Source organism: Ctenopharyngodon idella, chromosome 17 (genome assembly GCF_019924925.1).
Source record: "Ctenopharyngodon idella isolate HZGC_01 chromosome 17, HZGC01, whole genome shotgun sequence".
In the NCBI taxonomy this organism is placed as follows: Eukaryota; Metazoa; Chordata; class Actinopteri; order Cypriniformes; family Xenocyprididae; genus Ctenopharyngodon; species Ctenopharyngodon idella.
Window position 1 is genome coordinate 8066482 of NC_067236.1, and position 15269 is coordinate 8081750.

The 15269-nt window shown below is 37.6% G+C and overlaps 1 protein-coding gene across 7 annotated transcripts in view; it reads right to left on the reverse strand.

Annotated features, from left to right (window-relative positions):
- The window catches only part of hhat (hedgehog acyltransferase), an 80971-nt gene extending 66389 nt beyond the window's left edge, over positions 1–14582 (reverse strand). For all 7 annotated transcript variants that reach the window (XR_007926007.1, XR_007926006.1, XM_051868973.1 and 4 more), the window contains exons 1-8: positions 14442–14582; positions 13742–13867; positions 11896–11963; positions 11614–11727; positions 11332–11526; positions 6386–6643; positions 6139–6301; positions 4554–4704 (exon numbers count right to left, since the gene is read on the reverse strand). Coding sequence is in view for 5 of the 7 variants with exons in the window: in XM_051868973.1 (XP_051724933.1) it covers positions 4554–4704; positions 6139–6301; positions 6386–6643; positions 11332–11526; positions 11614–11727; positions 11896–11963; positions 13742–13856 (1064 nt within the window). In the remaining 2 variants the exon portion in view is untranslated. The remainder of the gene's footprint in view (positions 1–4553; positions 4705–6138; positions 6302–6385; positions 6644–11331; positions 11527–11613; positions 11728–11895; positions 11964–13741; positions 13868–14441) is intronic.
- Positions 14583–15269: the final 687 nt, after the last annotated feature.

Consider the following 15269-nt stretch of genomic DNA (forward strand, 5'->3'; position numbering starts at 1 on the left):
AAAAATCATCTGACAAAGCAGGCCTGACGGAACAGTGTATAAACACTTCCCACAGCTCAGACACAGAGTTTTCATTGTGACCACACTAAACTACAGGTGAGCTGATGATCAAGATAAAACCCGGCCTTGTTGTTCTCACTGCGTGTGTGTGTGTGTGCGTGTGCGTGTGAGAAAGAGAGAGCCAGGTTGTGCCTACATTGTGGAGACCTAAGGTCATAAAAAGGGTAATAAAACACCAGCTAAAGGCCCCCTGAGGAAAATGTCTTAAACATAGTAAATAATGTCCCAATGAAAATATAAACATGAGTGAGGGTTGTTTAGAGACAGGAAAGGGCAGAAAATATCAGTTTAGTATTGGGGTTAATGACAAAAAATGGTCACAATAAAGAAGAAAAAAAAAAATCTTAGTATTCATAATCGTTTTGAAAAATGATTTTCAAGAAACATGTTGCTTTTATATATTATATACACACACACACACACACACGTGCAAGTATGCTCATATTATATTATATTAATTAATGTTTTGAATATGTTTGTATTTTTACACAGACCATGAATTATTTATATATTTAAGAGGCTTATTTACCTTTCCAAACTGAATGTTTTATTTTTTATCTTTTAATGAGGCTTTTTTTTCTTTATTATGTTATCAGGACATTTGTATAATTGACATGTTTTAAGTTATATATCCACGCCCCTACCCCCCTTATAAATTATAAACATGCTCATCATAACATCATTATACGTATAAACTGCATTTTAAAGTCAGCATGAAACTGAAACCAACTTTACTACCATATTGTGATATTTTTCTAAAGAAACGGCTATCGAACATGAAAAAAAAGTAAGGCAGATCTGTAGCTGCATTTCAATTGACTTCATATATACACTGCCCGGCCAAAAAAAATGTTCACATGTTATATGTTTGGCAACGGTTCTTTTAACCATAAAAGATGGAGTGTGTAGCTTTTCATTTCTTAAACAACCATGTATTAAGATGTATCATAGCCATATTCCAGGATGACAATGTCAAGATTCATCAGGCTCAAATTGTGAAAGAATTATTGGGAGGAAGCATGAAGAATCATTTTCACACATGAATTGGCACTGACCTTAACCTCAGTGTAAGTTTTTGGGATGTGCTGGAGTAGACTTTACAGAGTTCTTACCTCCTGCATTGTCAAGTTCTTGACCAAAAAATGATGCACCTCTCGATGGAAATAAATGTTGTGATGTTATTTCCATCAAGAGGTGCATACATTTTTGGTCAAAATCTTGTATTGACAATGCAAGAGGTAAGCACTTTAAGGTCTGGACTCAGAGGTGCCAATTCATGTGTGAAAATTATTCTTCATGCTCTCTGAATCATTCTTTCACAATTTTAACCCTGGTGAATCTTGACATTGTCATCCTGGAATATGGCCATGATGGTTGTTTAAGAAATGAAAAGCTACACCCTCCATCTTTAAGGGTTAAAAGAACCGTTGCCAAACATATAACATGCTAGAAACATAATAATCACTGTAATAAGGATCCATTCATAGATTCTTAAGTATTTGCCTATTAAAATCCAAACAGCGACTTTTTTTGGGGGGGGGTCGGGCAGTGTATATATACTGTTTATCTTTGTTTAGGGTTAACAGAACCTTACAAATTTTTTAAGAGAAAAAAAAAATGCATGGATGAATTGTTCGAAATAAGACCAGTAATATGCATTAAGAAAACAAATAGCATCAATTTTAAATAAATCAATAGATCTAGAATAAAGAGCCTTGTGTCATTGACTCATAAAAACAATAGATCAATTTGATTGTGATCAGATAGCTATCAGCAGGAGTCAGCAAAATGGTAAAGTGTGTGTGTTGATGCTTTCAACCGCCGTAAACCCAGCCCATGATAGGGACCGACTGTACTAAATCACACACATGCACAAACAGCAATACTCGCACATCCATGCACGTGTATGCAGACATACATGCACACACACTAAGAAAATCTCCAGATTTAACTGCAGCCAAGAGCAACATCTCAGGCTCTCTCTCTCTCTCTCTCTCTCTCTCTCGCTTTCTGTTGTTCTCAATCTCATTCACTCCCTGTAGGACATTTGCACTGTAATCAGAGACTTTGCTGTCCTGCAGTATGGGGTGCTGTCTCCATGTGGTACAGTATGTTGCATCCGGCGGTTCGGAGCCATTAAACAGAGATGAGCATGTGAGCAGGATTTTGAAGTATATCAGTGTGTGTGAGTGTGTTGAGGCTATGCTGAGCTGTTAGAAAAAGCGTGCGTGTGTGTGTGTGCGCTCTATCAGGTTCAGAGGAGCTGTGCTCTTAGTTCCGTGTGGGATTGAAGCCAGACAGGGGTCTTACAGCAGGTCCTGCTAAAGTCTCCAGCATACATCTGTTTCCTTACAGCTCTCATTTATCACACTCTAAACTCCATCACCTTCAACACCACTCTGAGACACACACTAGTGCTTAACCTTTCCGGCTCTCAGAGCTTCAGCAGCTGTCTGCATTTCAGATCTGCTGATACACTAAAAACATGCACGATTACACAAGATACAGAGGACAGCGTCACTCAATCCACGTGGCGATGAGTGACAATGATCTGCTGCGTTAAGAAAAATAACGTAAACCTGTGTGTATTATGAAGCGAAGCAGATAAATACAAAAAAAAAAAATACCATGGTGGATATAGTTTGTAAAGTTATTAGTTAGTTATTTTTACTACTGTAAAGTAATGATAAAGCTTTCAGAACCTTACTATCATGATGTTTAATATATTTATTATCATTATCATTTTATCATTACATATATTATTTATACACTACTGTTCAAAGGATTGAAGTCAGTAAAAGTTTTGTAAAGAATTTAATACTTTTATTCAACATGGGCCGTTCGCAAAGACCCGCCCCCTTTAGTTACAGTTGCTACGTCCGACAAGGCAGGCTGTTCTCACGTAGTGAAAAATACATCGCGGAGCAAAGAGGACACTGACAACGCGTCGACAGACAAGACAGAACAGGTTACTTTTTATATGAAACAAAGTCTCAAATTTCAAATTTTGTCATTTTTAAAGAAATTTTAACAATAAATACCGTTAATGTGTCGTGACAGATCGCTGTAGCGCCTCAGTTCAAGCGGCTCGTGAACCGATCATCTATTCCTACTAATTCATTTATAGCATCAAATAAACATGAATGAACATAAGAAGTAATGTTGTTTCAACCGCGGAAAGACGACAGTACACATCATTTTTCAAATTCAAGTCCACCGAAGTAAATCTACTATCTCCCCTGACTGCTTTGTCGGACAAAATGGCGGATTCGGTGTTATGATTGGTTAGATCGCCTGTCAATCAAACTCCCGACGAAGGGTCAATTGATCAAAAGTAACAGTAAAAACATTATTATTATTATTATTATTAATAATAATTATTATTATCATAATCACATTAAGCAGCACACTAATAATATTGAGAAATGTTTCAAATCAGCATGTTAAAATGATTTCTGAAGGATCACGTGACACTGAAGACAATGATGCTAAAAATTCAGCTTTGCCATCACAGGAATAAATTACATTTTAAAATATATTAAAATAAAAAAGTTAATTTAAATTGTAATAATATTTCACAATATTGTTTACTTTATTTTTTTATCAAATAGTTATTGTAGAAAAAAATACAATAATAATTTTATAATAATCATTCAATCATTTTATTTATTTTGTTGTGTAAGATATGAACGATCCTTTAATGATTATCACTAAGTACCATGGTATCCTATTATATTGATATACTATGTAATTACTATATTCATATACCATTGTATTTACATGGAACTCTGAGGTACATCTAAGAATACCATGGTATTACCATCATGCTTATGTCTAAAACATATTATTTTCATTGTACAATGTCCACAAGGCCATGGTACATCCATAGTCCTTTTTGTACTATGGATTTATGAAAGTAACAAATAGAAGGCAACAAATTAGCAGTAATACACACATTCTACCAAGTTTAAAGAATAAAAAACCGGACTGTCAGACAAAAGACAGCCGTTTCCAGACTGGTGTTGCCTAGGAGACTATTCCAGACTATTCAAGTTGAAATGCTGTGTACCTTCATCAAGAATTCAAGCTTTTAGAGTAAAATACAATTGTCTGGGAGGGAGCCTGCATGTATGAGCCTGTTCAACATCCTCTCACGAGACGTCAGAGAGCTCAACTCCATCAGAGATGCCGAACACTCAATCCCATACGTTTGAGTTAAGATGATTGTGACATTAAACAGAAAGCATGAACCTTGTTACTCTCCTAATGTGCTTGTAGATGGTGTAAGTGAGTCTTAAACCTCTTCCAATTGTGTCAGTGCTTAAATCAATTAAAGCAACTGCAGCGTAGCTCTGCCCCCTGCTGTTTCACAGATGTACTGTAGGTGACAGTTGAACCACCTCAAAATCTTTCCAGCTATAAGACACAGGGCCTTAGAAGTCAAAGGTTAGAGCTTTTGAAGTTTTACAGGACACAGAAATGTGTATATTTACCTCCACATCCCAGTGAAGCTGTACATGATGCTGACACACCGTGGTAACGTGGGCGGCTCCAGTCCGTCCAACTTGACAAGCAGAGACACCGCTCCAAACAAGACCAGATACTTTACGTAAAAAAACTGCACTAACGCCAGAGCCAAACCACCTGCAGGTGAAAAAGAGAGCAGGTACATGACACGAAACAGTAAAGCGGCCATGTGCTTGATCTCACACAGACATTTGCCCTTTAAACATCTGAAATCACAGGGCTGTTCAGTCAAATCAGGGGTCTACATACTTTTGGCCATGAAGCTAATTTCGGCCCTTCATCCCATTCTGGCTGAGAAGAACCACAGATTTCAGCTTTATTCTGAACTGTTTCATAATTTAGTTCTATCATCCTCATCCTCTCTAGTCATCTCTCCCTATTCGCTTTTCTCTCTCTTTGTGTGTCAGTGGAAACGGAGAACAGCATCTGTCTCTTCCCATTTCCCACTGGTACAGAGCTAAAATCTTGAGATGTAAAAAAAAAAAAAAAAAAAAAAAAGATAGGACAGAATTTCTGCAAACACTTTCTGTACAAAACACAGGTACAAAGTGGCGATAATGACTCGATGTTCCAGTGTGCTGCTGCACAGACCTATGCGCCGCTCTCTCTTGCAGAGTCTGTGTTTTTGAATCAAAGTTCAGGCAGCACAAATCAGCAACTTCCATAGATCAATAGACAGCAAGTGCAGAATCAAGATACTGCACAGGAGAGCACATGCACAAGGCTGAAACTGTGTGCGTTTCATTGTGAACATCTGTGCACGATAATAATATAATAAACACTTTAACACCCAAATTAACACCAGTTACACCATGACAGACTACATCCATTCTAAAATACATCATTTTGATAAAAACTGTAGAATTTGCTTAGAAACTCAAATATGCATATTTCCCTACACACTATGCAAACAGCAGTATGTCAAAAACTTTGCAGGACAGTGGCCCTCCAGGAGCAGGTTTGGACACCCTGCTATAAGACAATAGGTGTCAAAGAGCCATCAAATTTGAAAAAGGTTTGCCATTTTCAAGTTTAAGAGCTGCAGGTACCAAGAAACTTGTTCCTCAGGCATACACAACCATTTAAACATTTTGTGTTAGAATCATGTGACACTTAGGACTGGAGTAAAAGCTGATAAAAATTCAGCTTTGCCATCATTGTAAAAAATAACATTTCAAAATATACTAAAATACAATCAGTTACTTTAAATTGTAATAATATTTTACAAAAACAGTGTTTTTACTGTATTTTTGATCAAATACATAGAACCTAAATTGGTAAGACTTAAAAAAATATTAAAAGATCTTACCAACCCCAAACTTTTGAATGGAAGTGTACTTTTTTAACAGAAGACTGTTTATGTTTGCCGTTTGCACATCAGGTCAAAAAACTTCAAAAAGGACAATGGCAATATTGCGGATGAAGCATATCTGTGAAGTGAAGTGTGTATTACACGACACACTTGCATCCCTAAAGACTTTTAAGACATTCATCATCGAATTCAGTATATACTTTGAAAGTACAAGAATTCATATGCAGCCACAGACTTACCTAACGCCCAGTGCGGCAGCATCTCCAGGTACGTTTCGTTGCTCTGGATGGCGTGCATGTACATGAAGTGGATCATGAATTCGGCTAAACACCACCAGACAAACACGCGCAGTATCCCACTTAACACATACACCACAGACACTTTACACACCGGTCTCTCCATCTGCACAGAAAGAGAAAGACATTTATAGTACATTTGGAAAAAGCACAGACCCTGCACCCTTTTATGAACCTCATTTTCTTCTACCTGTTCGCTGAAGTCTCTGTAGGTCATGATTGGTCCGTTGTAGAACAGAGGATGATAGAAGCAGTAAGCAGTGAGCTTGTAGAACTGAGAAATTAGAGTCTTTAGTCTTTTAACCTGCAGAGAGGAGCAGTGGTTTGGTCCTCCGGCCTGCAGGGGGTGCCAGCACAGCTCCAGACTAAAGCTAATGCAGCGCAAACTACAAACAGCAGTACTGAAGAGCAAGAGGTAGTACTGGTCCTCAGAAGTACACCAGCCACGCTAGAGGGGGAAAAAACATTTTGAATTAACCGAACTAAACAACATGAAGCTAAAATCAGTGGATAAAGAACAATGAATGAAATTTGCAACACAAGACAGTGAACAGGCCCTGAAACAAGAGTATTATTAGTAAGTTGGTGCTATTAGATGCAAGTGGCTCTGTGGTAGCAGTAGGACGACTATCCCTGCATCCAAATATGCCTCCTTCCCTTCTACATAGCAAGTGAAAAACTGTTTGTGAAATAAGTAGTATGTCCAAATTCATAGTATTCATAAAAAGTACATGAAAAGTACCCAGAGAGATTCTGAATTGCAAATTCAATGGATACTTTACTATTCCACTAAGCCACGGGAAAAGGAGTTCTGAATGACAGTGAAGCAACACAACTGACGCCGTAGGTCACATGACAAAGCCAACACGGGGGATGTAGCATGTCCGGATTTAATTTATACTACACAAGGATGACACAACAGTCTTGTCAGAACTAGTGAAGCAGGACCACAATATACAAAATTCATAGCAAAATAAAATGGCAGACAGAAAGCATGGCTAACTGAAAAAAGAAAGATCCCATTTGCCCAATAACTTCCAGTCACCCTCTACTAACTCTGCCAAAGCCCCCAAAATAAAAATAAAATCTAGTTTATTCAGAATCACAACTTATTTTATGGCCTCTGTGGGCTTCTGCATGTTTGAAAACAGTTATTATTTTTCCAATTCTGTTTAGTTCCACCGGTGAGTCAGAAAGGACACACTTCACTTGTAAAACTGCTGCATTTATTATTTTGAAGAAATATAGCACAGGCACACAGTTTGTTAGGTTTGAAATTATAAAAAGATAGATATATTTGTCAAAATAAAGACAAAAAGTAGTCTAGTTAGACTCTTTCTGGTTATCCAATGTTAGAGGAACACGTCCAAGTTAATGTGATGAACTATGGTTGATCTGATATAACTGACTTCAAAGATTTACATAAAATCACCTTAGGACCAGTAACAACTTAGTTTGATATGTTGTATCCAATGCAATGTCATTCAGACATTTTTAAGCGCTACTTAAGTGTCCAAACCTGTCTAAAATGTTTTGTATGTCATAAAGAGGGCAAATACAGCTCTATAACAATGTTACAGTAGTACATAGATGATTTAAAGGGTTAGTCCACCCAAAAATGAAAGTTCTGGCATCATTTACTCACCCTCATGTCTTCTAAATCTGTATGACTTTTTTTCTGTGGAAAATAAAAGAAGATATTTTGAAGAACGCTGGTAACCAAACAGTTTTGGTTCCCAGTTGTATTGTTTGTCCAATAAACCAAAGCTGTTACCAACATTCTTCAATATATCTTCTTTTGTGTTCCACAGAAGTAAGTAAGTCAAGTCAGTTTGGAATGACATGAGGGTGAGTAAATGATGACAGAGTTTTCATTTTTGGGCAGACTATCAGTTTAACACTATACTCAGTTGCTGTAATATAGAATTTTCATTCTTGGATGGACTATACTTTAAGCAGGTTTCTTTGTAAGTGATGAAAAACCGCTGTAAACCACAACTCCATCTTTCTAGATTACTCCACCTCAGGCCAGCATCCACTGAGCTCTGTGGTGAAACTAAACTAATATGATCTACTGGGCATGCTCAGATGATGACAGCTGGCATCCAGCCAACAGACACAGCAGCAGCCACTTTCAAAAACTCATTATCGCCACTCAAAAATAAAGCTATAACCACCTCTAAATTACAGTAAATGACAGGGCGGCGTTCTGGAATTAGTCACTGGCTGATGCTGCTTTTCTTTGTAAGTCATTATGGCAGTCTCTGTGGTAGCTGCATGGGTATTGCTGTCTTCCTGAGGGGTTTTCACAGCTCATAAGTAACTGAGGTAAACAGAGATATACTGAACAAAAAGATCATCAAAAGAGAATGAAGATCACAATAGATTAAATTACAGTTGTTTGTTCTTCGGATGGGTGTGTAGTGTTAATGGCTGCTGCTGAGTAATAAATAATAATTAGTTGAAGGTTTAATTAAGATGGGAAGCTTTGGGCTCGCATCACAATTAATCAAGGAGAAACTCAAGGAAAGTAGGGAACTCGTTTGACACTCAGATCAATATTCACTCCGTCTCTTTTCTCCCCTCTATCTGCACGAGCTTGTTGATCTTGTTGCTTTCCTATTCTGTCAGTTATCTAATGACAGCTGTCAATCAATCATTCACTGTGTCAAGTGACTAAGCAGATAAAGAAAACAAAAACAAGACCTTCTGGAAGCCAGCTGACTCTTTTTGTTGTACTGTTGTAACATCTATTGTGTGAGGGAAAAAAGGAAATACATAAGCACTGTTGTGCATGTAAATGTTTGACTTTGAATGTTTGCTTGAAAGACTGTTTGAAAGTGTATGCATCACTGTGTTTGTGTGAAGAGAATGGTGACATTTAATGCGGGCTTGTTTCAGTCTCATCTCCATTCTCTCTGCGGAGCTCTGCAGATGTGCTCTGAGAGCCCAGGAGACAGCACAGACTCTGCAGGACCTGATCCTGAACCGGACAAATCCCTTACTCTGTCCATCGCACTTCCACCTCATCAATACAGAAAGCTTTAAAAGGGATACAGGTAGTTCAACCAAAATTAATAATTCTGTCATCATCATCAGGGAACAGAAAAGGAGAAATTTTGAAGACTGTGCTGGTCACACCTTTCCATTCAATTACAATGAATGGGGACTTTTTCAATGTTCAGACATAAAAGCACCATAAAAGCACTCCATATGACTGCTCTACATTCCAAGTCTTCTGCGATAGTCATGCGATAGATTTGCATGTGAAACCGACCAAAATTTAAGTTATTCAATGATAATCTTCACCTCTTGGGAGCTTTTAACTTGAAGGGGTCCTTGATTATGATTTTACTTTTTTAACTTTGGTTAGTGTGTAATGTTGCTGATTGAGAATAAACAACATCTGCAAATTTACGATGCTCAAAGTTCAAAGCAAAGGGAGATATTTTCTTTTACAGAAATTGCTTTTTAAGGACTACAACAAACGGCTGGTAGGGACTACAACAAGCCTCTTCCTGGTTTGGTGACATCACAAACACCAAAATTTACATAAACCCTGCTCCCGGGAACACGCGACAAAGGGAGTGAGGCCATGTTGGGCTGCTTTAGAGAAGAGGAAGAGTTGTTGTAGTAGAGTGTTGTTGCCATGCCGTCATTTTACGCCAGACTGCTTCACAAACGAGGGTCAATTCAAAGCTGGCTTTGCGCAAAAGATTAACATGACGGCACATGCTAGTCGATGAGTTGAATCAACTCCACAGCAACTACATAAATTTATCCACTAACCGTTCAGAAATGTCCAGATGCATTCTATGAGTTGTAACTTCTTCCTGAGTCTCTCCATCAGTGTCCGACTCCGGTTTGAACAATGTAAGGCTGAACACCGTTACTGACAATCGTCATTTTGGCTGCGTGAGATTCTCCAGCTTTGTTGTTGTTGAGCAACTGAAGCGCGAGCTGTTAAAGCACCGCCCTCTTCAGAAAAGAGCAGCAGCTCATTTGCATTTAAAGGGACACACACAAAAACGTCATGTTTTTGCTCACACCCAAATAGGGGAAAATTTGACAAGCTATAATAAAATATCTGTGGGGTATTTTGAGTTGAACAGACATTCTGGGGACACCAGAGACTTATATTACATCTTGTGAAAAGGGGCATAATAGGTGCCCTTTAAGAAGTGAGTTGAATAGATCAGTTCGATTTGTGCACGAACTATTCAGGGGTGCGTTTCCCGAAAGCATCGTTAGTCAACTACGGTTGTAAGTCCCATTGAACTCTATTGATAAAGACAGAACTTGCGACCATAGTTCGCTTTGGGAAATGCACCCCAGATTGGTTTTAATGTTGTTATTGTTAACTAAAATGAAAACTATTAAAATTATTTTTTGATTTTGTTATTTGAAATAAAGCTGAAATTAAATAAAATATAAATATTAGATGAAAAACTTACATTTGAAAAAATTCAACAAAATTAAATGTTGCTTTGAAACTTACTGAAATATGTTTAAGAAATACTAAAAAAACTAAACCTGAAATAAAAATAAAATTAAATCTAATTAGAAATACTGAAGAAAAAAAAAGAAAAAAAAGAATATAAATGACAAAAACACATTTTTAAAAAACTACTAAAACCTAAACTAATTCAAAATATTAATAAATTCTATAACAATATAAAAACAATACTAAAATAACACTGGAATCAACCAACTAAAAAGATCTGACTTGAAAAGAACAATTTGTTCAAGTCGGGAATTGCTACTTTCCTCATGAATGTGGAGTATGGAGAACAATTTTATGATTTTACACTTTTATAATACATTTTTGATACTTTTATGGTGGTTTTGCATCCCTTTTGAAGCTTGAAAGATCTAGCTATCGTTCATGGTAATTGCATGGAAAAAGCAACCAGAACATCATTCACATTACTCCTTTTGTGTTCCAAGAGGGGGAAAAAAGAAAGCCATATGGACTTGGAACAACATGAAATTGAGTAAATGAGGACAGATTTTCATTTTTGGGTGAACAACCCTTTAAATTGGACACTTTTATGCAGCTTCTCCTCAGAGGAGAGGAAACTTTGGTGTTTTACATTCATGGATTACAGCAATTACAGGCGCACAGACATCACACACCTGTAAATCCTGGAGGGCACTGACATTGAGTGTGGAGAGCAGCAGGAGGGAGCAAAACCATGATAGGGCGGGGCTACGTAGCTGAGCAACCACCAATGAGATGCTTAGATGTAGCATCAAAAGAGTCACGCCCCACACGCCGAGAAGCCATCCAGCGGAGAGCAAGCCATACACTGCAAAGACTGCCAGTCGGAACTGTAACACAAGTGCACAAGGAAAGATGATGAAGCATGCAAACATCTGATGACTTGCTCAAATTTATCTTCTATGGATCAAAATTACCTGAGGCAGATAATAGGCTGCCAGTCTGGACACCACAGCATGTCCAATCAGAGACCACAGAAGAGACCGCCACGCCCACTCATTCCAAAAACTCCATTCAAAATCAGTAGGGTCCTAAAACACACACAGATAGAAAAAGAGAGTGAGAGTGTGTTTTGTACATCTGTATAAAAGGAATTTGATGATTGAGCAGGAAACAGGAAATTGACCTTGGTGGGGTGCATCAGCCAAATGTGCCATCCTGATTAAAGTCACTAATATAATCACCATGTGTTCTCTCACCTTCTTGAATCCCCAAATAAAGAATCCTCTCTCCAGCTGCACCTCTCTGTCCAGACTGACCTCATGCTCTGTCAATCAAGCATAGGAAAACACATTTCTCACACATTATTGTGAAGGAATACAATCTTTACTCACAGTTTCTACTCCATTAATTAGTTTAGCTTGGTATAACTAGAAAAAAATATGTTCATTTTTAAAATCAGTTATTTGATTTTATTCATTTTTATTAACTTGACTTTTCCAAGTCTAGGTTTCTTTTTAAATGCATAACTTCTGTGTCAATTAGATTGTTCACCCAAAAATTAATATCCTCTCATCATTTACTCACCCTCATGTCATTCTAAACCTGTATGGTTTTCATTTTTTCTGAAAGTTTAGCAGAACTTTCACTACTACAATGAAAGTAAACTTTAAAAGCATATCCACTTTCATTTCACGGAGCTCTATGGATAAGTTTCGATGAAGGCTAAGATCTCTTGAAAATTCTCTGCACACATGCATTAACTCTCGTCTTTCTCCCCTGCAATGCAGTGTCAGTTTGGTATTGTTTTCTCCACCCCGCCCCTCTCTTTCCATCCCTCTCTCCCAACATTTCTTTCTTCATCCAGTTTCTCAGGATGGACCTCTCGTCACCTCGACAGACGGTTTTCCTGCAGGGTGCACTGGCAGGCAAGGATCTATCCACACTGTCATAAACACACACTTTTTTTGCAGAAAAGAAAGTGTACATGAAAACAGAAATGAGACCACAGTGCCATCTGGTGGTTGCACTGTGTTGAGACACAAAGACTGCAAAAAGGAGTCTCAAGGGCATGTTTGCTCTGAAACAGATCTTAAATGACACTGACCTGGAGTTATATTTTGTATAGAAACCCACATCAAAAACAATGTGATTAATAGTGCCTAAAGGGTCTTTAAGATGAAGAAATTAGACCTGGCCAAGCAATAAGACACAAAATGCAATATTTGAGATGTAAAGCCTGTGAATAATACTTAACACTGACTAACAAATTTCCTTTATAAAGTGAATGTTTTCTCAAATATTCAGTTCAGCCTTAGTTAAAATGATTACTATTACAACTATGAAGACTATATGGAACTGAACCTAAAGTCATCTAGATGGTGTGCTTTGTGTTCTGATCGCTAAATCACTTATCTTTAAATGTATCATCAGATTCACCTGTTGTTATTATTTATGCAGTGATTTATGCAGTGGTTTGCTGTGCATAAGGAGAGGCCCTATTTTAAAGCTTTATTTTTGCACTTTTTTGACTGGCATGTTTTGGTTGAAAGAGATCAAATGGATGCCTTTTGCTGACCTGAGATCCCATCGTCCCTCAAAATGACAGCACAACCTTTTCAGAGCCCTTAGAGTCAGCAGTTAACACGACAGGATCGAGCACTTCTCCACACGCACGCACGCACACACACCACAGTAGCACTTTTCAAACTGACACAACATAAAATAAAGTCCATGTGTGCACTAAAAATGCAACAAAAATGTATTTTATATTAATTCTTGATAATGTCATCCAAATAAATTCAACAGGCATATGATACTCATGTAATAATTCATGTTTTGTTTATGTCTGACAAAGTCGTGGAGTGGTGGTTGTCTAATGGTCATGTAATATGCATCTTGTTTAGCTGCAATTTTTCTTGGATGGAGATATATATATATATATATATATATATGTGTGTGTGTGTGTGTGTTAGGTTTGGGATTTGAATCTGTGTTCACTTGTTAATTAAAATTGTACCAATGAACATTAATCCTTGTGTTACTGAGATCCTCTCTTGTAACCTGGAGGTTTGTGTTTTGTTCTGGGACAGAAAGGCAGCTCACCTTTAGAAAACCTGTGCAGCTGGTAGAAAGAATAGAGATGAGAGGCAAAGGAGAGAATCCAGTAGGCCATCATCTCCCATCGAGGTAGAGATACCAGCTCCCATTTTGGTGTCATGAAAATTGAACCTACAGGTTAGGAAGATACACTGTGATTGGTAAGTCAACAAGCCTGCAATGGGACAGTTGTCACTACACTGGGAGGTTTTTTTTTTTTTTTTTTTTTTTTCCTGCAATCATGATTTTCAAAATAAAGCAGCATAAGTGAATCAAACTGTATTAAAAATGATCTTAAACTGTATTTTATAAGGATATATGACATAAGGCGTTTCATATAAGCCCGGATGGACAAATTTAGGGATTATTAATATAAAAAGATGTCATTCACCCTAAAAAATTTAAAAAAGAAATGCATTTTATGAACTACTTTATCTCTATAACACAATGAATTATACAAAACCATCGACTATATATCAAGGAACTCTGAAATAAGAGCAGTTTGTGGTCGGCTACAATGAAAATCATTTTCAATAGTTCAAATAGGATGTTAAGTGCATCAAGATTTATTTGCACAAACAGTCATTCACGACTTTAAACTGATAAAATGGTTTCTTTACACATGCTAGCTCACTACATTATCTTATCACAAGTTTCGCAACAACTCCCGCACTATAATATTTGCATAAATGTTTCAGTTACTCACATAAACAACAGAAAAACTCTCCAGTGCCTGCTAAACGCTGCCGTGAAGCCCCGCCCTATGCTTCCGAGATCTGTCACGTTCCTGAATCCTGATTGGCTAATCTAACTACTACGTAATATCTCGGTACTTCAAACAGGGAAGCGGCTTTGCTTTAACCCCATGAGTGCCTTAATTAATTTTGGCCAGGTCATTTTAATGCAGATTACGGTAAGATGTAACTTTATAATTAATCACAAATATCCTCACTTCTTATTACACTGGAAGGTCGTATACCACAATTATTTAATTATTTCTCTCTCTCTCTCTCTCTCTCTCTCTCTCTCTCTCTCTATACTCTACCTCAGGGCACCACATTATGCTTGCTGAGAGGCTCAAAAGGATAGAGACTCTCTGAAGGTGTGTGGGGTAACTAAAGTAAATGGTGCAATGCAGCTTATTGCCACACAGAAAGAGAAAGTAGACACACCAATTCTCAATTCATGGACTGTGCTCTATCTGCAGGAAAAGCGAGAACCAGACTATCTCCATCCATCCATCCATTCATCCATCCTTCCTGTCTGTCTGAACTGCCCCTCTGTAAATACTCCACTAGGGGGCAGCAAGACTTTGGGGTATTTGAGTATAACGTGTCTCATACTTGGTACCGTTTTAGAAACCGAAAAGTGAAACGCAAGCGGACGTCATTATAAATATAACCCTTTACTATGTCACTTAAAGTCGTTTTATGTGATATTATGCAAATATGTGGCTGCTTTGAAACTATTCAATTTCAGAATCTGTAAACGAAATATGTTTACGACAACGACCGTACAACCCAATATTATGTAA